This window comes from Marmota flaviventris, chromosome 14, assembly GCF_047511675.1.
Source record: "Marmota flaviventris isolate mMarFla1 chromosome 14, mMarFla1.hap1, whole genome shotgun sequence".
NCBI lineage: Eukaryota > Metazoa > Chordata > Mammalia > Rodentia > Sciuridae > Marmota > Marmota flaviventris.
This window is the reverse complement of record NC_092511.1, coordinates 72,096,302-72,121,547: the sequence shown is the minus strand read 5'-3', so window position 1 is coordinate 72,121,547 and position 25,246 is coordinate 72,096,302. Positions and strand designations below refer to the sequence as shown.

Below are 25,246 nucleotides of genomic sequence, written 5' to 3'. Positions count from 1 at the left end.
GAGAAACTGATCTCTACTTCAGGAACAAAGAGAGGGTCTGAGTGTTCTAGGCAAACATGAGCATGCTGATTGGATTAGGATGGATGTCTTCCCTTAACTGATCCTGGGACTTTTGTTCACAGCTGAGAGGAATGTGTACACAGAAGCCAAATCTCTACTTTCTTTTTGTATACAAACAAGGAAATAATTGGCCTGAGGAGCTTTCAACAACCATTTAACAAATATTTGAAAAAAAAATGCTCACCTTAGTATGAAGATGATACATTGAGAGCCCAGAAAGGAAAATGAAAGAAATTTGGTCCATGGTAATATCAGACCATTAGATGAAACCTCCTGATTGTCTACCTAATCCCTGGACTGTTTGATTGCATAAACCCATACATTTTCTGATTGCTTAAGACAGTTTGAGTTTGATTTTCTTCGTTTGATATATACGAGTGCTCAAAAATGTTTGTGAAAGTTGAGTTTTCTCTAATTATATGTATAGTCATTTTCTTTTTTAACAGATGAAGAAGTAAAGACCTAGGAGTAAATTCAATGTCATACAACTAATTAATGACAGAACATACTGGCACTTAGGTCCACAGCATTTTAGCCAATGCTCTATCTTCTGTTACCTACATAAAGAGTCAGCAAGGATATTCCATAGGGTCATATAGTAAATATCTCGGATTTGCAAGACATACAAACTCTGTTGCAACCATTCAACTCTGCCCTTAACAGCAAGAAAGCAGCCATAGACAATGTGTCTCAACTGTCTTCCACTCATTTTGAGAATGACAACAAAATTTTGAAACTCAAGAGCTCCATTGTTCTTCCCCACATTTCTTTGCCATTCCTGCTCCTTACATAATGGTTAAGGCATTTGTCAGTCTCCATCTGGCATATGATTGTAGTTGCATTTTGATAATCTTGTGTATAAAGCAAGAGGCAGACTGTATTGACCTTTTATTTCTCCAATTTCTATTCTATAGCTTTGTCTCCCTGGAGACATTTGAGAACATATAGATACATGCTGGCTCCAAAGTAATTTATTGTCATGTTTGTATGAATTATTCTATATTCCAAATAAGGAAATAATTCTTTAAACTAGATCTCAATATCATAGAATCAACCAGCATTGCTACTAGGACACTGAAATGTAACAGTAGTATCTCTTACCTGGAAGTCTTGAAACATTCCCACAAAAGAAAAAGAAATAGGAGTAAGAGGTTAGTCTGACATTTGCAGATCTCTTCTCTATTAAATCTATAAGCAGATTATGCTTGTGATAGAAAAAACATGAAATTTTTCTTAGAAATTAAGGATGACAAGTAGTCTTCTATTCATTTCTATCTTTACAATACAAGAAAATTGTTTTACTTTTGTAAAACAAAATAATGATTGTAGACACCATAATTAAAATTTTTCCTAGTTCATAGTTACCTCCAAACATCGCAAAGGTGATGGAATTAATTTTTCTTTTAGCAGCTTGGTGTCTATGAGCAGCAATCCTACATTTCTGGTGGGTTTTAGAGCCAGTGCATCCTTGTGTTGTTTGTGATATTTTTCCAGCTGGTCACTAAAGTACTTAACATCTACATAAAACAATTCACATAAATCATAAAATATATCATATTGGATTTTAAAGGGTCATTATAAAATATATTAAAATAATTGAATATACATGCATTTATAATGTTATTATCTATACTTAGAGTACATTATCTAACTGTTAGCTCAGAATGTTTGATATTTTATTAATATAATAAAAAGTCCAATATTTTACAATATAAACGTGTTTTCCAGTTTCTATTAAGAAAGAACAGACGAGAATAACTTCTTCATACATACCTTGTTTCATTGTGCTTCACTTTATTGCACTTCACAGATAATTAATTTTTAACAAATTAAAGTTCTGTAGCAACCTGCATCAAGCAAGTCTATTGGTGCCATTTTTTCAATAGTTCAGATGATTGTTAGCACTCTTTTAGTTACAAAGTATTTTTAAATTAAGATTTATACATTGCTTTTAGACATAACGCTATTGCACACTTAATAGACTATAGTGTAAACATAACTTTTGTATCTTTTATATGCACTAGAAAACAAAAACAATGTGACTTGATGAATTATTATTCATTATGAATCATTGCAGTGATTCTGGAGTGGACTAGATTCTAGAGATAGGTTGGTTTGAAGTTGGGGTTAACATAAGGGTTCTCTCACATGATATCTGAAAGGAAAGCATTTTGGAGGATATTCACAACAAAATTTTAAAACAAATGATCTCAAATATAATATAGTTAAAGTTATCTCCATTCATCTTCCTAACACTTCTCTGCCATTCCTACTCTTTACATGATGTTAAGGCATTTGACAACTTGCATCTGTCATAAATTGCAGTTGCATTTGGACAATCTTCCAGTCTCCTTTTTTTTTTCTTTCTCCAGTTCACCTGGAACCAATCGAAGCCTGATTATATTTGAATACATTTTTGTCATGTCATTATTAAAAAACCAACTCCTTCTAATGCATATACAATTCCAAACTCTGACACTTGTCTTTGAAAATCATGGGGGTTTTCAAGATGGTGGAAAAGAGGAAAGTCTCTTTTCTGGTGGCTCTGTGGCATGAAACCAAGAAAGCAGATAGGCAGCTTCTCCACAAGGTCATTAAATAAAAAATAAATAAATATTTAAAAGGGAAGGGACTTTACTGGAATTTAATAATGATCATTAAAAGCAGACTGGGGACTCAAGGGGTTGGATATAATAAAATAAGGAAGAAATTTCCAGTGCCATAATCACTGCTATAGCTGTGATTAGAATGTACACCAGCCAAAGCGGTCCCTCTGCAAGCAAAGTAGAAGAATGAGGGAATCAAGGAATGCACATTTTTAGGAGGCCTTAGGTGTGTCTGGGTATGGAGAATTTAGAGATTAAAGACACTGCCTGATTAAACTGAAAGATATGCTGCACAATATCCTTGTGTGGGGAAGAATCTGCATTTCTCCCAGGTGTGTGTGGAAGACAGAGGAAAGAATCATTTTGCAACGGTAGCACAGGAGCTGACAGCTAGAGAGCCAATTACTGGCAATCCCAAGATTAGCCTAAAATATGTGCCTGGAAAATTCACACTGCATAACAGAATGTGCCCAAGTGACCAGGAGAAAATCAAACTCAGCAACCACACCCTGAGGGTAGAGCTAGCACCATACTCCAGAGGAGCCCACCTAACCCTTTGGAGAAGGGAAGCTGAGAATCTTTTGAATTACAATGGAAATAATTCTTTAACCCTTCATTGATTTTTTTTTTCCTTTTTCCTTTTCTCTGTTTAACTACACCTTAATGGATTCTTGGACATTATACATATTCATATTTGCTGTTTTTCCTCATTTCTAGCATTTTTGAAACCAGTTATTATTCATGGATCCATTTTTTGAAGACTAGGGAGTTTAATTAGTATATTTCAGTTTTGTTTTGTATTCTTTAATTTTTATTTATTTTTAATTTTTTTACCATATATATATATATATATATATATATATATATATATATATATATTTTTTTTTTTTTTCCTCTTACTTATTTGTTTCCCTTGATTATCATTCTCTCTTTTCTTCTGCTAATAGCCAATCTCTATTGTCTCCTCTTTCACTATTCCTTTAATTTTTTACACCTTTTCTCCTCCTCCCTGATAATCATCACATCATATATCGCTTCTGTTCTCTCTCTATCCACCATTCAAAATATAAACCATTTTGCAAACTTATTGTTTTTTATTGTATGCAACAATTGATTATATCTTTTCTGTTTATTGTGACAATTAAAACTATAGATGTCATAGCAGAAACGATTTGGTTTAATGCTGTATACTGTTTGCATTGGTTGTTGTAATTATTTGTCTCCCCCTAAACAGTGAGGTACTAGAAACCTTCCGGGACACTATAAGTCCACTGGGTAGAATCTCCACTGCCTCAGAGCCATACTATTAGATGGGTAGACACACAAACGTTATGAAAAAGCACCAAACAAACCAAGATACTTCAATAATAGACTTCATCTACATTAGAGTGGAAGAAATGTTAGAGAAGGAGTTTAGAATGTACATAGTTAAACTAATCTGCAAGGTAAAGGATGATCTAAGCAGTGAAATCGGAGAGAAAATATAGGAAGTGAAAGATCACTTCAATAAAGAGATAGAGATTCAGAAAAAAATTCAAAAAAAAATCAAACAGAAATCCTCTAAATGAAGGAATCAATAAAGCAAATTAATTTTTAAAGAATTTTTTTAGTTGTTGATGGACCTTTATTTTATTTACTTGTATGTGATGCTGAGAATCAAACTCAGTGCCTCATGCATGCTAAGCAAGTGACTACCACTGAGCCACAACCCCAGCCCCACAAGTTAAAAATTTAATGGAGGGCATCACCAACAGACTAGACCCCCTTGGAAGACAGAGTTTCAGGCAATCTTCTTAATAAAGTTGAGCAAAGAGTATAGATGTTAAGAGACCATGAACAAAACTTCCAAGAAATATAGAATAACCTGAAAAGACCAAATTTAAGATTTATCAGAATAGATGAAGGCTGGGAAATACAAACCAAAGGAATGCACAATCTTTTCAGTGAAATAATATTAAAAATTTTCCAAAAACTAAAGAACAAGATGGAAAAATCAGATAAAGGAAAGACCCCAAATACACAAAATAATAACAGACCCACTTAAAAGCACATTATTATAAAAATGCCTGACACACAGAACAAGGATACAATTTTAAAGGCTGCCAGAGGAAAAAAAAAACACTTCATATTTAGAGGGAAACCAATCCAGATTTCAGCAGATTTCTCAACCCAGACCCTCAAAGCCGGGAGGTCTTGGAAGAATATATACCAAGCTCTGAAAGAAAATGCCCATCAAGAATACTATACCCACCCAAATTAAGCTTCAGAATTGAGGATAAAATAATAACCTTCCATGACAAATAAAAGTTAAAAGAATTCACAACTAGAAAGCCTTCACTATAAAATACTCAATAAAATATCTCATAAAAAATAAATAAAAAATAATGTAGACTCCAAAGGGGGGAACTACACTAGATGACTAGTCAATCAAAGAAGAAACTAATTAAAGTTTAAAACCATAAATAAATAAAAATGACTGGGAATAAAAATCATTTCTCAATATAACATTTAATGTAAATGGCCTAAACTCATCAATCTGAAGACACAGACTAATAGATTGGATTAAAAACAAGACCCAACAATATGCTGTCTCCAAGAGACTCACCTGATAGGCAAGGACATTCAGACTGGGAAAAACATATCATTCACATGGATCTCATAAACAAGCAGGGGTTTCTATCCTAATATCAGATAAACTAGTCTTCAAGCCAAAGTTAAGGGACAAAGAAGGAGATTTCATACTGCTTATGGGAATTATACATCAATACAACACAACAATCATAAATATTTATGCCCTAAATAATGAAGCTTCTACGTATATCAAATAAGCAATTCTCAATTTCAAGAAGCAAATAGACCACAACATAATACTACTGGGGACTTTAACACACCTCTCTCACCACAGGCTATGTCATCTAAACAACAATTAAATAAAGAAGATGTAGAACTAAAAGTTACAATTAATAATTTAGATGTAACAGACATATATAGAATATTCCATCCATCAATGACTGAATACACTGTCTTCTCAGCAGCACAATAGATCCTTTTCTAAAATAGACCATATTATGTGCCACAAAGCAATTCTTAGCAACTACAAAACAAATGGAGATAATACTTGCATTCTATCAGATCATAATGAAATGAAAATAGAAATCAATGATAATGAAATAGAAGCTACTCTAAAACCTGGAGACTAAATAATACTCTACTGAATGACCCCAATCCATAGTAGAAGAAATCATGGATGAAATAAAAAAAAATACTTATAGGGAAATGAGAATACCAATACAACTTATCAAAATCTCTGGGACACAATGAAGGCAGTTCTAAGAGGATAATTCATTTTATTGAATTCATTCATTAAAAGCATAGAATGTCAACAAATAAATAACCTAATATTACATGTCAAAGCCCTAATAAAATAAGAATAAATCAAAAGCAAAAGCAGTAGAAGACAAGAAATAATTAAAATCAGAGCTAAAATCAATGGAATTGAAACATACATACACAAAAAAAAATCCAAAAATTGACAAAAAAGGTGGTTGTTTAATGAAATTGATAAACCCTTAACCAAACTAATGAAGAAAAAGAGAGAGAAATCTCAAATTACTAAAATTGGTGATGAAAAAGGAAATACTGCAATGGAGACTACTGAAATACAGATAATAATAATAAATTATTTATACTGTAATTAAGTAGAAAATCTTGAAGACACCAACAAATTCCTAGAGACATATGAACTACACAAATTGAATCAGGAGGACATAGCAAATTTAAACAAATCAATTTCAAATAATGAAATTAAAGATGCTATCAAAAGCCTACCAACAAGGAAAAACCCAGGATCAGATGGATTCTCAGTTGGGTTCTACTAGACCTTCGAAGAAGAATTAATTCAAATCCTCCTCAAACTATTCCAAGAAATAGAAAATGAGGGAATCCTTTCAAACTCATTCTATGAAGCTAGTATCATCCTGATACCAAAACCAGACAAAGGCACTTCAAGGAAAAAAAAAAAACTTCAAACCAATATCCCTTATGAACATAGATACAAAAATTCCCAATAAAATTCTGACAAATTGAATACGAAAACATATTGGAAAGTCAGTGTACCATGATCAAGTGGGGTTCAATATATAGAAATCAATAAATGTAATTCATCACATCAATACACTTAAAGACAAGAATCACATGTTTATCTCAGTAGAGGCAGAAAAAGCTTTTGACAAAATATAGCATCCATTCACTAGAAAAACTAGGAATATTAGGAAAGTACCTCAACACTATAAAAGCTACAAATTTTACCCCAAGCCTGATATCATTTTAAATGGAAAAAAAATTGAAAGTGTTCCCTTTAAAAACTGGAACAAGACAAGGATGCCCTCTTTCACCACTTCTATTCAACACAGTCCTTGAAACTTAAGCCAGAGCAATTAAAAAGATTAAAGAAATTAAAGGGATAAGAATAGGAAAAGAACTACTCAAATTATCACTCAAATTATTATTTTATGACAATGTAATTTTATGACAACATAATTCTATATTTAGAAGACCTAAAAACCTCCACCAGAAAACTTCTAGAACTTATAAGTGAATTCAGCAAAGTAGCAGGATATAAAATTAACACACATTAATCAATTATGTTTCTATATATCAGTGATGAATCAACTGAAAGAGAAATTAGGAAAACTATTCCATTCATAATAGCCTCAAAAATATTTGGGAATCAATCTAACAAAAGAGGTGAAAGACCTCTACAATGAAAACTACAGAGACTAAAGAAAGAAGCTGAAGAAGACCTCAAAAGATGGAAAGATCTCCCATGCTATTGCATAGGCATTTTAATATTGTCAAAATGGCCATTCTACCAAAAATGCTATACATATTTAATGCATTACCTATTAAAATTCCAATAACATTCTTCATAGAACTAGAAAAAGCAATCATGAAATTCATACAGAAAAATAAGAAAACCAGAATAGCCATAACAATCCTTAGCAAGAAGGGCAAAGCTGAGGCATCACAATACCAGTCCTTGAACTATACTACAGAGCTATAGTAACAAAAATGCCATGGTATTACCACCAAAACAGACATGAAGACCAATGGTACAAAACAGAGGAGACACACATAAAAACAGTTATCTCATGTTAGACAAAAGTGCTATAAACATACATTGGAGAAATGATAGCTTCTTAAACAAATGGTGCTGGGAAAATTGGAAATCCATGTGTAACAAAATAAAATTAAAACCCTATCTCTCACCCTGCACAAAAAATCACTTCAAAGTGGTTCAAGGATCTAGGCATTAGACCAGAGACCCTGTGCTTACTAGAAGAAAGAGTAGGCCCCAATCTCCATCATGTTGGCTTAAATTCCTCAATGAGACTCCTAAAGTACAAGAAGTAAAAACAAGAATCAATAAATGGGTTGGTATCAAACTCAAAAGCTTCTTCACAGCAAAGGAAACAATCCAAAGCATCAAGACAGAGCCTACAGAATGGGAGAAAATCTTCGCCACCTGCATCTTAGAGCATTAATATCCAAAATATATAACGAACTCAAAAACCTTACCGCCAAAAAATAATAACTTAATCAGAAAATGGGCAAAGGAACTAAACAGGCACTTCACAGAAAAAGAAATACAAATGGTTAACAAATATATGAAAAATGTTCAACATCTCTAGCAATTAGAGAAGTGCAAATTAAAACTACATTGAGATTTCATCTCACTCCAGTCAGAATGGTAATTCAAGAATACAAGTAACAAAAGATTGGCAAGGATGTGGGGAAAAAAGTATACTCATACATTTCATACATGGTTTTTGCTGTCCCATTTGATGGTGGGACTTCAAACTGGTGCAACCACTCTGGAAAGCAGTATGGAGATTCCTCAAAAAACTTGGAATGGAATCACCACTTGACCCAGTTATCCCACTCCTTTCATATACCCAAAGGACTTAAAATCAGCATACTATAGTGATGCAGCCACATCAATGTTTATAGCAGTTCAATTCACAATAGCTAAACTATGGAACCAACCTAGGTGCCCTTCAATAGATGAATGGATAAAGAAAAATGTTGTATGCATACAGAATGGAATACTACTCAGCCATAAAAAGAATGAAATTATGGAATTTTCTAGTAAATAGATGGAACTGGAGACTATCATGCTAAGTGAAATAAGCCATCCCAAAAAACCAAAGGCTGAATGTTTTCTCTGACATGCGGCTGCTAATACCAAAACATGGGTGGAGAGGGAGGAAGAATAGAAATTCATTGAATTAGTCAAAAGGGAATGAAGGGAAGAGAGGAGGAATAGGAATAGAAATTTCAGTAGAATGAATCAGACATAATTCAATATGTTCATACATTAATACACAACCAGTGTAATTCTGCATCATGTACAACCACAAGAAGGGGAAATTATACTCCATGCACGTACAATATGTTAAAATACATTCTATTGTCATATAAAACTAAAAAGAAGAAATAAAAATAAAGAAAAAATCTTGTACTCTCCAGTCTCTGAAAATTTAGAAGAACTAATTGATTAAATAGTTGTTTGAATTAGGCCTACTAACGTAGTGCTGAAATGTCAGGCTCTTTACTTTGCTGACCCCATGATGCGATGGCCCAGCACACAAGGCATGATGTCCTGTATCCCTGTCAGTTCACTTCAGTTCAACATGCACTGTCTCAGTTGAGAGTGTTTCCAAAGAACAATGGAAGGAAACTTATCAATTTTTTTTCTAAAGTAAGGTCTTTATTAAGTTAGTAAATAGAAAAAAAAAATGTCTGTTGCAGATTTTTAAAACTTAAGGGACATAACAACCAGATACAACGCCTGGTCTTGTACTAGATCTTGGGCCAAGTCAGATGTAATCTGGTTTACCTGGGAAATTTTGAATATGGAACAAGTTTAACAATTGTTTAGCAATTTTTTAAACAATTAAGTTTTTTTTGGATGGTATGTGATACTAATATTTTGGTTCTGTAGGATGGATATTGAATTATTTAACTTGGAGATGGAAAGTCTAATTTAAAATACTTTAACATAATGAAGGATTGAAATAAAAACATAAAACTTATAGAAAAATTAATGCTGGTTCATGAGGCAAAGTATCAAAATGATTATTTTGCATATTAAAAGAAAGCAATAAAACCAGTTCATAAAACAAGACTGTACTTTATGTTTTAAATAGCAATAACAAATAATATGTACTTAATTTTTATAATTATCTAAATTTCCTTGCCTAAAATTTCAATCTAATATTCTAGATTATTTTCTTTTCTCAAAGATAATATGTCTACTAAAATAATTCCCCCTCGTATAATTTCGTGACTAAGACTTGTTAATTCACACCCATCGGGTCTCAATGTGGTTCCCCCCCCCCCAAAAAAAAAAGATTACCCCAATTCCTAAGAAAGAAAAAAGTTATATAAGCTTCATTTAATAGAACTTGTAGAGATGTATATAGTATTTTCAACTCATTCCCATATACAGTTTGTACAGCCTTAGGACAAATAAAACATCATACTATAAGAAATTAGGAGGAAATTGCTCCCCCAAATTTCCTGAAATAAAATAGCAGTACTGAGTAAAGATAAAGGGGGAAAGTAATTCTATGGAAAATAATCTATAAATAAATAAATTCTTGACTTTTGTTGGGACTTTTTAGGGCTACTCTTTCTGTCACTAAATACCCCCATACAGATAACTACAAGACCACCTACTTGGTATTTCTATAAAAAATAATTAGTATGGACAAATGGAAGACTTACCAGGTTCTTGTAGTTTAAGAGCTTGCAAATCAAGACTCTCATTTTCCTTAAAGAATAAATGGATCTTTTCAAAAGTAGCTGCATATAAGTAGGCAGATTCAAATGCTGCATGAACAGTTTCCTAAATGTTATAAACAAGCAGATGAAAATAAAACCACTATATTTTTCTTAAGCAGAATTCAATTTAGCATTGACACATACATATATGCACACACAAGTAGTGCCTCTGTGTCCAGAAATATGCTTTGACTTGGGAATACATGAATTAGAAAAGGCACATCCTTGATGTCAAGGGGAAGTTAATGAACTCAGGAAGAAACTTATGCATTTTTTAAAAATACTCTTTAAATTTGACTTTTGAAGAATTATTCCTGATGATTGAAAAGAAGAACACTTGTCATTTTTTTCTGCTTCATGGTAGACAATAAATCATTAGTAAACCTGGCAAAGAGTTAATGCCTTTTCATTTTCCAAGCTGCAAATTTTATGTTTTAGTAGATGTATTTTTGAGTAAAAGCAAAACTATTTGGCATGCCTACAAAATCACTTGTTATACTTACTGACAGATTCTCTGAACTGACCAGTCTTTCATTCCAAAATGTCCTTCATACATTGCCCTAATAAAACATTTTCCTTCACTTTTTACATTTGGCTCCAACCTTTATTTCCCCACAATCCCTGCCAACCCAAAATAATTACTTGCACTTATTTCAGTCCCTTTAATACCCACATTGACAGATATTATCACATGTTTAATGCTTTAAAAGGCAGTTTAAATTTGTTGTTGGTCTTGACATGTGACTTCCTTGTTGTACCCCAAAACTTACCTTTTTATTTCCTTTCAAGACTTCTTGCAAGTGAACTTTTTTTTTTCTCATGGAAAACTAAAGACAATTAATGAAATTACACAAACCCAACATACCAATGATAGGGAAAATGTTTCAGAGTCATGCTTTATAGATGGAGGGCAAGTACTAGAAAATTTAGCTTACAAAAAATGGTAAATACCTTAAATGTCTATATGAATTATTTGTTTCATTTATTTTCTTTTGTTAGGCTTTTATGTAATCTTACAGAATATTTGTGCCTTTACAATAAAAATTTTAAAAAATCAATGTCAGACTGTTACTCTTTTGACCTGACTGATATGTGTGTGATATAAACATATATATGGGTGACAAAAACATAATATGAGGCCTATAGTTGGAAAGCTCCACTGATATTCAAAATGATTTAAATTTTTTTAAATTTTGAGATAATTTCTACTGAAAAAACGTTGCTGGATCAGTATAAAGAATTCCATTGCTTACCCTAGTTCCCGAAATTTCAGCAATTTGCCACATTTCCTTCATTATTCTCTTTCTATATCTATTATTTTACTCTATAAACAATTTGGGAGAAAATTACAAATGTGGCATCTTTACCCCTAATCATTTCAGAATTTATTTATCAAATGCAAGGATATTTTCTTGCATAAACATAATACAATGGTCTAAATCAGAAAATGAACATGGATATTTATATTATCCAACTATAAACATTATGCAAGTCAATCATTTGTCACATTATATTTTTTCATAACAAAAGAAAGAAAAAAATAGTACTAGTCCACTGTTCTATGTAGGATATCATATGCCATCTTATTATAGCTTTTTGGTTTCCTTTAATCTGGAAGACTTTCTCAATCTTATTTTTTTTCATGCCCTTTACATTTTTTAAGATTGTCTGTATGCATTTGTGTTTTATGTTTCCTAATGTTTAGATTCAGCTATACATTTCTGGCTATAATATCACAAAATTATGTGTGTTTTCAGGGCATCCTATCAAAAGATACATAATGTGAGTTTGTGTGATTATTTGTAATGTTAACAGATTAGTTACAGTGGCATCTGCTAGGCTTATCATTGTAAACTCATACTACTTTCCCCTTTGAAATCACTAAATATGCTATGAAGAGAAGCTCTGAACTTATATAAATATCTTGTTTCTCATCATACTTTGCATATTCATTTCATTTTTATTATTAATTGAAAACATAAAGACAAAATTGGACATTATTAACGAGGTACCATGTTATGTTTAGATTAAGTTAGGTTAACTATTAAGTTAGGAGATATAGTTAACCTCCTCCATATGTATCATTTCTTCATGGTGAAAACATTTAATATCCTTTCTTCTAGCTTTTGGAGATACATAGTACATAAATGTTACCTGTAGTCACCCTACACTGCAATAGCACACCAGTACTTCTTCCTTCTATCTAACTGTAACTTATACCCATTGATCAATCTTTCCCTAGCCCTCCCTCCCCACTGCTCTCCCCAACCTCTAGTAACTTCTATGAGATCAATCTTTTTAGAGGGAGATCACATGTCCTTATCTTACTGTGTCTGGTTTATTTTACTCAGCATAATGATCTCCAATTCCATCAGTGTTCTTGTAAAGAATAGGATTTCATTATCTGGCCAGAGTATTCCAATGTGAATATATACCACATTTTAAAAAATTCATTAATCAGGTGAAATGCACCTTGCTTAATTCCATATCTGAGCAACTGGCTGCTGCTGCTCCTCCTCTTCCTCCTCCTTCTTCTTCACGGGTGACTGAACCCACTGAGCTACCTCCCTAGCTCTTTATTTTTTATTTTGAGACATGATCTCACTAAGTTGCTGAGGCTGGCTTTGAACTTGCAATCCTCCTGATATCTTGGCAATTAAACCAAAGAATAGTGCTGCTTTTTCCCTTCTCACATCAATATTCTCTGTAAATGTGCTTTTGTTTTTAAAAGTTGGGACATTTAAGCTGAAAATGTTAGCATATGAAATGCTATGTTCAAAGTATACTTGATACAGTGCTTTTGAAGAGTTATCAAGAGATATTATTACATTTCTAATTAGTCTCAAATAATTACATTATACTTTTATAAAGCACAAAACATTTAATAGGAAATGACTTCAATTAAAAATATTGTATTAGCTGGTAAGTCATCCAGGTTCTGCTTGTGTCTGTAAGAATTCTCAATAGCCATTATTGCCTCACTAGAAGCACATGCATATAGATTGCTAATGATATGTAACTGCTTTGCCAGATATTTTAATGCTATTAAAAAGTTATCTCTTGCTTAACAGGGCAATATTTTAGGTATCAACATTATTTTCAAATTTTACTATGTAGAGATTACATTTATTCCAATTTTCACAAATAAAATATTTAAAGATGAGATAGAAAGAAAATATATTACTCAATTTCTTAAAAATTGAAAATATAAAACAGTTTTAGTAAAAGTAAATTTACCTTTATTTGATAGACAATTATGTGATAATTCTTATCATCATCAAACACAGATGATAAACTTGGCCCAGGTCCACAAGTTTTTTCTTCAAGTTTGTTGTTAATGTAAGGGCTGGTGAAAGCATCAAAATACGTATCAGGCACGAGATTAGGAACTGATAACACAGTGTTTTGAAAATTATCAACTGAATCCGAAATACAATCCTGTTAGAGAGAAAAGCATAAACATAAATGTAAAGAAAATGATTATATTTATGAATATTCTGAATTACTAAACATGAATAACTCAATCAACCAGGCCAGATGTTGTGTTGATTCTTTGATGAATTGGAAAACACAGTCCTGCTTAGGACACATATTTTCTAATTGAGAAAGAGGTAAATTTAAAAAAAAAAATGTAGCACATTATAAAGAGATCCTCATTCAAAGTGTGAACAAAACACCAGAGGGTCATAAGGAAGGAATGCCAAAGGAAAGTTTAAAGGAAGGGCTATAAATTTAGATTGTTGGCAGAGAAAGGAGGACTTGTGTGTTCAAGGCTGGTAGCCTATGCCTGTAATCCCAGCTGTTCCAGAGGCTGAAGCAGGAGTATCACAAATTCCAGGTCAGCCTGGGCAATTTAGAAAAATACTACCAAGAAGGAGAAGGAGGAGAATGAATGTGTGTGGGGGCATGGTGAGAAGAAGTTGTTTGAGTAGTAATTTCTATTTTAGAGATCTAGGGCTAGGGATGTACAGAGATGGAGACTTGCTTAGTGTGTGTGAGTCCCTAGGTTCAATCCTTGGTACCACAAAGAAAAAATATATAACCTGAGATTTAAAAAAAAAAATCTTAGACATGTAAACAAAGATTTGTGCAAGTACATTCAATACAGTATTACTCATAATAATAACTAAAGATATACTGAAGTGGCAGGACCACCCCTTCTGACCAGTGTACTACCCCGAGAGCAGAGAGATCCAGCCCAGACAGCCCACTTGGGATCCAGGATTTCAGTAGGCCCAGTTCACCCCTCCCCCAGCAAGACAGACACTGCCAGAGCCTAGCCTTTGGCATAAGACCATCCTTTCCTACCAGCAGACAACTTTGGGAGGTCAAGCCCAGCAGCCCAGATCCACCCACACCATCCTCTGCAGGGCCCAGGTGCACAGCAGGCTGGGTCCACCCCTTTCTCGGCAGGGTAGACACTCACCAGAGCCTAGCCTCTGGTGCAGGACCACCCCTTCTGACCAGTGCACTACCCCAAAGCTGAGATTCATTCTAGATGGCTCACAACAGCCCATGTGGGATCCAGGATTTCACTAAGTCAGGTTTACCCCTCCCCCGGCAGGGCAGACACTGCTGGAATCTAGCCTTTGGAATAAGACCGCCCCTTCCTACCAGCAGCCTACCTTGGGAGATCAAGCCCAGTGGCCCAGATCCACCCACTCCAACTGACACAGGATGCAGTAACATCCATTGAGGGACACCAGCAGGGTCTGGAAGCCAAACATCAAGGTGAGTTACAGATAATCTGCAAAGGTACTACAAGAATATAGAGATGAAACTGTAATATCTCAGATCCACACTGCAAGAAAGGAAGACACATAGACAACATGAAAAAACAAGAGAGGAAAGTGCCCCAAACAAATCAGGACACTATAATAACAGAACCTATGGACAAAAAAGTTGATGAAATGTCAGAGAAGAAGTTCAGAAGGTTCATAATTAAAATGATCTGTGAATTAAAGAATGACTTATATGAGCAAATACAAGCAAAAATTGATCACTCCAACAATGAAATATGAGAGCAAATACAGGTAGCAAAATATTACTTCAAGAGAGAGATAGTGACCCTGAAAAAAAAAAGCCAGAAATCCTTGAAATAAAGGATACAATAAATCAAATAAAAACTCAGTAGAAAGCATAACCAACAGACTAGATCACTTGAAATAAAGAACATCAGATAATGAAGACAAAATATACAATCTGGAAAATAAAGTTGATCATATAGTGAAGAAAGTTAGAAACCTTGAACAGAACTTCCAAGAATTATGGAACAGCATCAAAAGACCAAATCTAAGAGTTATTGGGATAGAGGAAGGCACATAGTTTCAAACCAAAGGAATGCACAATCTCTTCAATGAGATAATATCAGAAAATTTCCCAAGCATGAAGAACAAATTGGAAAAACCGAACATAAGAGGCTTACAGGACACCAAATGTACAAAATTACAACAGATCTATACCAAGTCACATTATAATGAGAACGTCTAGCAACAGAATAAGGATAGAATCCTAAAAGCTTCAAGAGAGAGGAATCAGATCACATATAGGGGGAGACCAATTTGGATCTCAGCAGATTTTTCTGAGATTTTTCAACCCAGATCCTCAAAGCCAGGAGATCATGGAACAACATATACCAAGCTCTGAAAGAAAATGGATGCCAACCAAGAATCTTATTTCCAGCAAAACTAAACTTTAGATTTGATGATAAAATAAAAACCTTCCATGATAAACAAAAGTTAAAAGAATTTACAACTAGAAAGCCTGCACTACAAAACATCCTCAGCAAAATTCCAAGAAGAGGAATGAAAAACAATGATGAAAATCAGCAGAGGGAGAGATTACATTAAAGGAAAATCTAATCAGAGGAGAAACCTAGTCATGTTAAATACCAAAAATAAACAAAAATGGCTGGGAACACAAATCATGTCTCAATAATAATCCTGAATGTTAATGGCCTAAACTCAACAATCAAAAGACATAGACTAGCAGATTGGATTTAAAAAAAGAAAAAGAAAGGAAAAAAAAGACCCAACAATATGCTGCCTCCAAGAGACACATCTCATAGAAAAAGACATTCACAGACTGAAGGTGAAGGGTTGGAGAAAATCATACCACTCACATAGACTGTGGAAACAAGCAGGGGTTTCCATCCTCATGTCTAAATAAAGTAGACTTCAAACTAAAGTCAAACAAAAAGGATAAATAAAGACACTACATACTGCTCAAGGGATCCATACACCAACAAGACTTAACAATTATAAATATATATGCCCCAAACAACAGAGCAGCTATGTTCATCAAACAAACTCTTCTCAAGTTCAAGAGTCAAGTACACCACAACACAATAGTTTTGGGTGGATTTTTTTTCTTTCTTTTTTTTTGTGGTGCTGGGGATTGAACTGAGGGCCTTTTGTATGGTAGGCAAGCACTCTACCAACTTAGCTACATCCTCAGCCCCTTGGGTGAATTTAACAACCTCTTTCATCACTAGATAGATCTTCCAAACAAAAGCTGAACAAAGAAACTATAGAACTCAATAATACAATCAATAACTTAGACTTAACTTACATATATAGAATATTCCAACCTTCAACAAGAGAATATATTTTTTTCTCAGCAGCACATGGATCTTTATCTAAAATATACCATATACTATGCCACAAAGCAACTCTTAGCAAATATAAAAAAGTAGAGATACTACCCTGCATTTTACTAGATCATAACAAAATGAAATTAGAAATCAATGACAAAATAAAAAATAAAGTCCACTCCAACACCTGGAGACTAAATAATATGCTACTGAATAAACAATGGGCTGCAGAAGATATCAAGGAGGAGATTAAAAAGTTTTTAGAGGTGAATGAGAACACAGATACAATATATCTGAATTTCTGGGACACTATGAAAGCAGTTCTAAGAGGAAAATTCATTGCATGGAGTTCATTCCTTAAAAGAAGAAAAAGTCAACAATTAATGACTTAACATTACATCTCAAAGCCCTAGAAAAAGAAGAACAAATCAACACCAAAAGCAACAGAAGACAGAAATAATAAAAATCGGAACTGAAATCAATGAAATTGAAACAAAAGAAACAATTGAAAAAATTGACAGAACAAAAAGTTGGTTCTTAGAAAAAATAAATAAAATTGACAGATCCTCAGCCATGCTGATGAAGAGAAGAAGAGAGAAAACTCAAATCACTAACATACGTGATAAAAAAGGAAATATCACAACAGACACTACAGAAATATAGAAGATAATTAGAAATTATTTTGAAAACCTGTACTCCAATAAAATAGAAAATATCGAAGGCACTGACAAATTTCTAGAGTCATATAATTTGCCCAAATTGAATCAGGATGATATGCACAATTTAAATAGATCAATTTCAAGTGACAAAATAGCAGACACCATCAAAAGTCTACCAACCAAGAAAAGCCCAGGACTGGACAGATACACAGCCAAGTTCTACAAGACCTTTAAAGAAGAACTAATACCAATATTCTCCAATTTATTTCAGGAAATAGAAAAAGAGGCAGCACTTCCAAACTCATTCTATGAGGCCAATATCACTCTGATTTCAAAACCAGGCAAAGACACATCAAAACAAACAAACAAACAAAACAGAAAACTTCAGACCAATATCTCTAATGAATATAGATGCAAAAATTCTCAATAAAATTCTGGCAAATCGGATACAAAAACATATCAAAAAGATCATGCACCATGATAAGTGGGATTCATCCCAGGGATGCAAGATTGGTTCAACATACGGAAATCAATAAATGTAATTCATCACATCAATAGACTTAAAGATAAGAACCATACGATCATCTCAATAGATGCAGAAAAAGCATTTGACAAAATACAGCACGCCTTTATGTTCAAAACACTAGAAAAACTTGGGATAACAGGAACATAATCTCAACATCATAAAGGCTATCTACACTAAGCCCCAGGCCAACATCATTCTAAACGGAGAAAAATTGAAGGCATTGCTTCTAAAAACTGGAACAAGACAGGGATGTGCTCTTTCACCACTTCTATTCAACATAGTCCTTGACACACTGACCAGAGCAATTAGGCAGATGAAAGAAATTAAAGGGATATACATAGGAAAAGAAGAACTCAAATTGGCACTATTTGCTGATGATATGATTCTATAGCTGGAAGACCCTAAAAGTTCCACCAGAAAACTCCTAGAACTAGTAAATGAATTCAGCAAAGTAGCAGGATATAAATCAAAGGCATTTTTGTATATCAGTGACAAATCCTCTGAGATGGAAATGAGGAAAACTACCCCATTTTCAATAGCCTCAAAAAAATAAAAACTTGGGAATCAACTTGACAAAAGAGGTGAAAGGTCTATGTAAAGAAAATTACAGAACCCTAAAGAAAGAAATCAAAAAAGACCTTAGAAGATAGAAAGATCTACTTTGCTCTTGGATAGGCAGAATTAATATTATCAAAATGACCATACTACCAAAAGCACTATACAGATTTAATGAAATTCCACTAAAAATCCCAATAAGCATTCCTTATAGAAATAGAAAAAATAATCATGAAATTCATCTGGAAAAATAAGAGACCCAGAATAGCTAAAGCAATCCTTAGCAGGAAGAATGAAGCAGGTGGCAGACCTTAAACTATACTACAGAGCAATAGTAACAAAAACAGCATGATATTGGCACCAAAACAGACTGGTAGACCAATGGTACAGAATAGAAGACACAGAGACTAACACACAAAACTACAATTATCTTTTTTTTGACAAAGATGCCAAGAATATGCATTGGAGAAGAGTTAGCCTCTTCAACAAATGGTGCTGGGAAAACTGGAAATCCATATGCAACAAAATGAAATTAAATCCCTATCTCTCACCATGCACAAAACTCAACTCAAAATGGATCAAGGACTTAGGAATACAACTAGAGACCCTGCGTCTAATAGAAGAATCTCCATCATGTGGGGTTAGGCACCAACTTCCTTAATAAGACTCCTGTAGCACAAGAATTAAAATCAAGAATCACTAAATGAGATGGAATCAAACTAAAAAGTGTCTTCTCAGCAAAAGAAACAATCTGTGAGGTGAATAGAGAGCCTACATCTTGGGAGGAAATCTTTACCCCTCACACATTAGATAGAGCACTAATCACTGGGGTTTATAAAGAACTCAAAAATCTAAACACCAAAAAAACAAATAACCCAATCAATAAGTGGGCCAAGGACATAAAAAGACACTTCTCAGAAGATGATGTATAATTAACATGACAAAATGTTCATCATCACTAGCAATTAGAGAAATGCAAATTAAAACCACCTTAAGATACCATCTCACTCCAATCAGAATGGCAGTTATTATGCATACAAGCAACAATAAGTGCTCGCAAGGATGTGGAGGAAAAGGTACACTCATACACTGCTGATGGGATTGCAAATTGGTGCAGCCAATATGGAAAGCAGTATGGAGATTCCTTGGAAAACTGGGAATGGAACCCCCCTTAACCCAGCTGTCCCTCTCCTTGGTCTATACCCAAAGGTCTTAAAAACAGCATACTACAGGGACACAGCCACATCAATGTTTATAGCAGCACAATTCACAATAGCTAAACCATGGAACCAACCTAGATGCCCTTCAATAGATGAATGGATTAAAAAAAGTGGCATATATACACATTGGAATATAACTCAGCAATAAAAGAGAATAAAATCATGGCATTTGCAGGTAAATGGATGGAGATGGAGAAGAAAATGCTAAGTGAAGTTAGTCAATCCCAAAAAAACAAATGCTGAACCTTTTTTTGATATAAGGAGGCTGATTCATAGTGGGATAGTGAGCAGGAGCATGGGAGGAATAGACGACCTCTAGATAGGGGAGAGGGGTTGGAGGGGAAGGGTGGGGGCATGGGGTAATTAATGATGGTGGAATGTGATGATTATTACTACTCAAAGTACATGTATGAAGACACGAATTGGTGTGTATATACTATGAATACAACCAGATATATGAAAAATTGTGCTCTATATATGTAATAAGAATTGTAATGCATTCTCCTGTCATAGATAAATAAAAAATTTACATAAAAAAGATATACTGAAGTATTCAAAATAAATAGAATGGTTATACAAGTCATGGTACATTATACAATGGAAAATTCCATACCCTTTCAAAATGATGTCTTCAGAAACTGGTCAATGTCATGGGAAAAAGTTTATGATATAATGTTAAGTTAGAGAGAAAGAACTGATGTATGATATCATCCCTATTTAAAAATGTATCTATGTATATAATCTCATGATAAAGTAAGTATGCTGGAAACAATAAAAACAGTGGTTATTTCTATTTCTGACAAGATTTTGGATGATTTTAATGATCTTTGTGTTTTTCAAATTCTCTTCAATGAGCATGGATTAGTTTATAATTTAGAACAAATACCTTAAAGAAAATTAGTTAAAGTACTTCTTGATGAGTCTTAAAATATGAGCTGGAGCTTGCCAAGATTACATAACTCCTAGGAGTCTCATTCTCTCTGTCATTGTGTATGAAGGGGCCCCCACCAAGAGGTGTTGGAGCACAGAGCCAGTGTGGACAAACAGTGTGTGGCAGATGTGTTAACACAGGTAAACAGATAGGTGGATGTGAGCAGGCAGGTAGGGGAAGGAAACATAGGGCTCTCCCCACCTTGAGTGATGAAAAATAACTCTTCCTCAGAGGACAGGAAATCCCACCCACAAACCTTCCTTCTTCTTGCTCAGGTACTACCTTCTTAAATTAGAAGAAGTGAGTATAGCCAGTTTAAGAGACTTCCAACTTCAAAACATGCAGAGAGGCACTGCTTGCCAGATCCTGATTCACTGTAATTTATATTATGGCTTTAAAACTTGGGTAGGTTTTTCTGGGATATCAATGTAAACTTTCCAACATGTGAAACCAGCACAGGGCAGTAGGCCATGGCCCCCAAAGCACAGTCACCTCAGCAAGTTAGTTCATCATTGAAGAGGAAGGAGATTCCAAGACCAAGTATAAAAACCCAGTATGTGGAGTGTGGTGACACTTGTAATCAGTAACTTGGGAGCTGAGGCAGAAGAATTACAAGTTTGAGTCTAGCCTGGATAACTTAGTGAGGCCCTGCCTCAAAACAAACAATAAAAAGGACTGGGGATGTAGGTCACTAGGTAAAGCACCCCTGGATTCAATCACTAGTACCTATAAAACAAAACTCTTCCTGTGGAAAGCCTTAGGTCTTTTCTTCTCTGGGAGGGAGTCTATTCTACAGGGAGGCAAGGCTCTCCTAGAGCTTACCTCCATTAAACTAAACAAATACTTTATGCTTATTCTCTAATTCTCTTGACTTAAATATTTCAAGAAGATAAGAACTGAGGAAACAGGAGTCTTCTCAGGACACACAAAACAGGACTTTCATATCGGTTAATATGTAAATGTATCATAACCCCTTTTCTCCTAGAATGCCTAGCAACATCTCACAGAGCACTCTTTGAAAAATGCTACCATAGGTAATGGAGAAATTTTAAGCAGGAAAATGACACGATTAGCTTTGCCTATGAGAATGACTTGCTAACAGAAATGTGGAAAATGGGGAAGAGAAACAAGCAAATCGAAACAGACTATTATGTCAGGCCAGAGAGAGATGATGAGGTTTTGAGTGAGAGAACAACTAAAGCTCCACATAAAACCTGGTGACTGGACCTCAGGGAGCAAAGGGAGAATCTAAGCTATCTCCCAGATCTCTGACATGGCAGCTGAATAATGCCTTTCATTGAGATGGCAAAAGCATGGAAGGAGCAAGTTTTGGTAGAAGTTGATAATTTAGTTAATTTTGGTGAATTAGAGTTGATCATGGAACATTTTGGTGGACATTTGCAGTTGGCTCTAAGTCTGGGGGTTAAGAAAAAACTACTGGATATAAATATATACTTATGAGTCAGTAACCTAGAAGTTAAAACAATAGGCATGGAAAAGAGCATCTAAGAAAAATTCATAGTGTGTGAAGAGGAGGGAACACTTTAGGAAAGCATCAATCAAGGGTCAGACAGAAAAGATCTTGAAAAGAAGGATGGGAAAGAAAAAAAATGTAGATACAGAATAGAACCAAGGGGAATTTAACCAAGAGTCTATTTCATGAGGTGAAAGCAGTAAATAAAATCACATGCAATAGGAGATCTGTCAAACACAAGAAGAAAATTGAAAAGTAAATACTGAATCAAGAATTCAATACACTGATAACCTAAGCAAGAACAATGTCATGACTGAAGCATATAATTTTCTGGGCTGGGGTTGTAGTTCAGTGGTGCAGCACTTGCCTAGCACTTTTTTTAGTTGTAGGTGGACACACAATATCTTTATTTCATTTTTACATAATGCTGAGGATCGAACCCAGTGCTTCACACGTGCTCGGCAAGTGCTCTACCACTCAGAAAACCATAAAAATAAATAAATAAAAATAAAGGAATAGAAAGAGTGAGTCATTATTTAAAAAAATTTAAAGCATATAATTTCTTGCAGTCCTATATATGCATGTGTATTTGAAACCCAGATGGAGATGATTAAGACTAAGGACCAAAATAATTTGGGGGGAGGGAGAAAATTCATGAATGAAAATCTTATTTACACTTCCAATTTTGGGTATGTGAAGTAAAATCTTATGTTGATATGAACACATGAACTTGCAGATTATTCCCAGAGCTCAGTCATGTGTAGGAATTAAAAATAACTATATGTGAAGCAGAGTTCTACAACAGAAAATGAGAAGAGTTTCGAGTTTTTTGAGGCCTGTCACTTGGGAGTAAAGATAACAAACTGCTTGCTGGGGACAGCTTCCCTGTGTCACTTGTAACACAGGGGTACCTGCATCCCAGGTGAAGGACATGAGTTTTGTGGCCAGGAGAAAACATAGGAGCTCAGTGCTTCTCTGCTTGGGACCTCCCAAGAGCAGTTCCAGACACTAGGAGCTTATCAGTCTGCCTGTCATTGTAAATGTCTTAAAATATCCTATCTCATAAATTACAGAATCATAGACTGCTGCAAGAGGAGGCAACCCAAGAACTCATCTGCCTTCTCATCTTAAAAAATGAAGAAATTAAACCCCAGGGTGCTTATTAATTGTAGAGCCAAGACTAAACTCTACAGATCCCAAGTACTAGTGCTTTTGCGCTACAGTATATATACCAGTTAACAACAGAAAATATGGACTGATTGGTTTACTAATCTACACATGTACACAAATGTGGTAGACAAAATAAGATGGCCCCTGAGATTCTTGCTCACCACTGTATACACACACACCTACCTATATAATGCCCTGCTCTTGAGTGTGGGTAGACCTATGATTATAAAGGGATATAACTCCAGGGATTAGGTTACATTATGTGGCAAAGGCAGAAAGATTCTGCAGACAGAATCAAGGTCCAAAATAAACTGATTCTGAGTTAATAAAAAATGTGATTATCCTGGGTAGACATGACTGAATCAAGGGAAAGACTTCAAAGGAGAGAGTGGGCTTCCTGAAATTCTCTAATAGACCTTGAAGAGACAAGAGCTATGTTATGAACTGCCTATAGAAGGGGTCATATAGCAAGGGACTACAGGGTACTTCTTATATCTAAGGGTCATCATTGGCTGACATTTGCAAAAAATGGGGATCTTGGTCCAATAGCTGGACAGAGCTCTATCCTTCCAGCAATCTGAGGGAACTCAGAAGTAGAGTCTTCCCAATCAAGTGTGGAATAAAAAAGACCTCAGTCTCAGCTGACACCTGAACTACAGCCTGGACAGGTCCTAAAGCAGAGGATGAGCTAATTAGCAAGTTCCCAGATTCCTGGCCTATAGGAACTGAGAAAAATGATGATTGTTTTAAGCTGCAAAATTTGTGGTAATCTGTTACAGAGCAATGAATAACTAAAACAATTAAGTTCCCTCAGATGCAGAATGCTTTTAAAAAGATTTTAAAAATGGTGTTTGCAAGAATGATTTCTTGGACTCTTATTAGAGGGATGCCTATAGTCCATTATAAAGTTTATGTAGAACATGTCCTCTTTTTTAATATTTTTTTTAGTTGTAGGTGGACACACAATATCTTTATTTCATTTTTACATAATGCTGAGGATCGAACCCAGTGCTTCACACGTGCTCGGCAAGTGCTCTACCACTGAGCTACAACCCCAGTCCAGAACATGTCCTCTTGATGGTGTACCTTACCAAGCTCCTAATTTTCCTCAAGTTAAAGAAAATGTGCTATACTTTTAGATAGATTTTATGTATAGGGAATGCTGTGAAAGAACAATGCTTTCCTCTGTTTTGGAGAAGTGATAATAGTCCTGCCAATCTTTTGATAGTAAAGCAGTTGCTTATTTTCCAGAAAATGTGTACATAATGCAGAAATTATATAAAGAAGCACACCAGAAAATCTTCCATTGAAGGCTCAAAGAGTAGTGACTGGACTGTCAAAATCAGTTCTGTGATGAACATGGGAACAAGAGACTCATCTTCTTCCTGCTTTTCCACTACAGGAGCCCCCTAAAATGAGCATATTTGCAGTGTTATAAAGACGTTAGTACCAAGGCATAAATTAAGACAAAGAAATGTAAACTTAAGTTTATATAATTAGTTGAATTTATAACCATGGCATGTGAAAAGAAAAGATAAAAGGTAAATATTTAAAGATGATATAGTATCATAAAATGTCTCTCCTATAAAAACACTTATCAACAAAATG

General features: G+C 34.5%; 1 protein-coding gene across 1 annotated transcript in view; it reads right to left on the bottom strand.

The window, feature by feature from the left end:
- Positions 1-25,246, bottom strand: part of Dnah6 (dynein axonemal heavy chain 6) — a 278,870-nt gene that overhangs the window by 218,156 nt on the left and 35,468 nt on the right. The window contains exons 10-13 of the mRNA XM_071601776.1: positions 24,931-25,047; positions 13,749-13,949; positions 10,455-10,575; positions 1,426-1,577 (exon numbers count right to left, since the gene is read on the bottom strand). Coding sequence (XP_071457877.1) covers positions 1,426-1,577; positions 10,455-10,575; positions 13,749-13,949; positions 24,931-25,047 — 591 coding nt within the window. The remainder of the gene's footprint in view (positions 1-1,425; positions 1,578-10,454; positions 10,576-13,748; positions 13,950-24,930; positions 25,048-25,246) is intronic.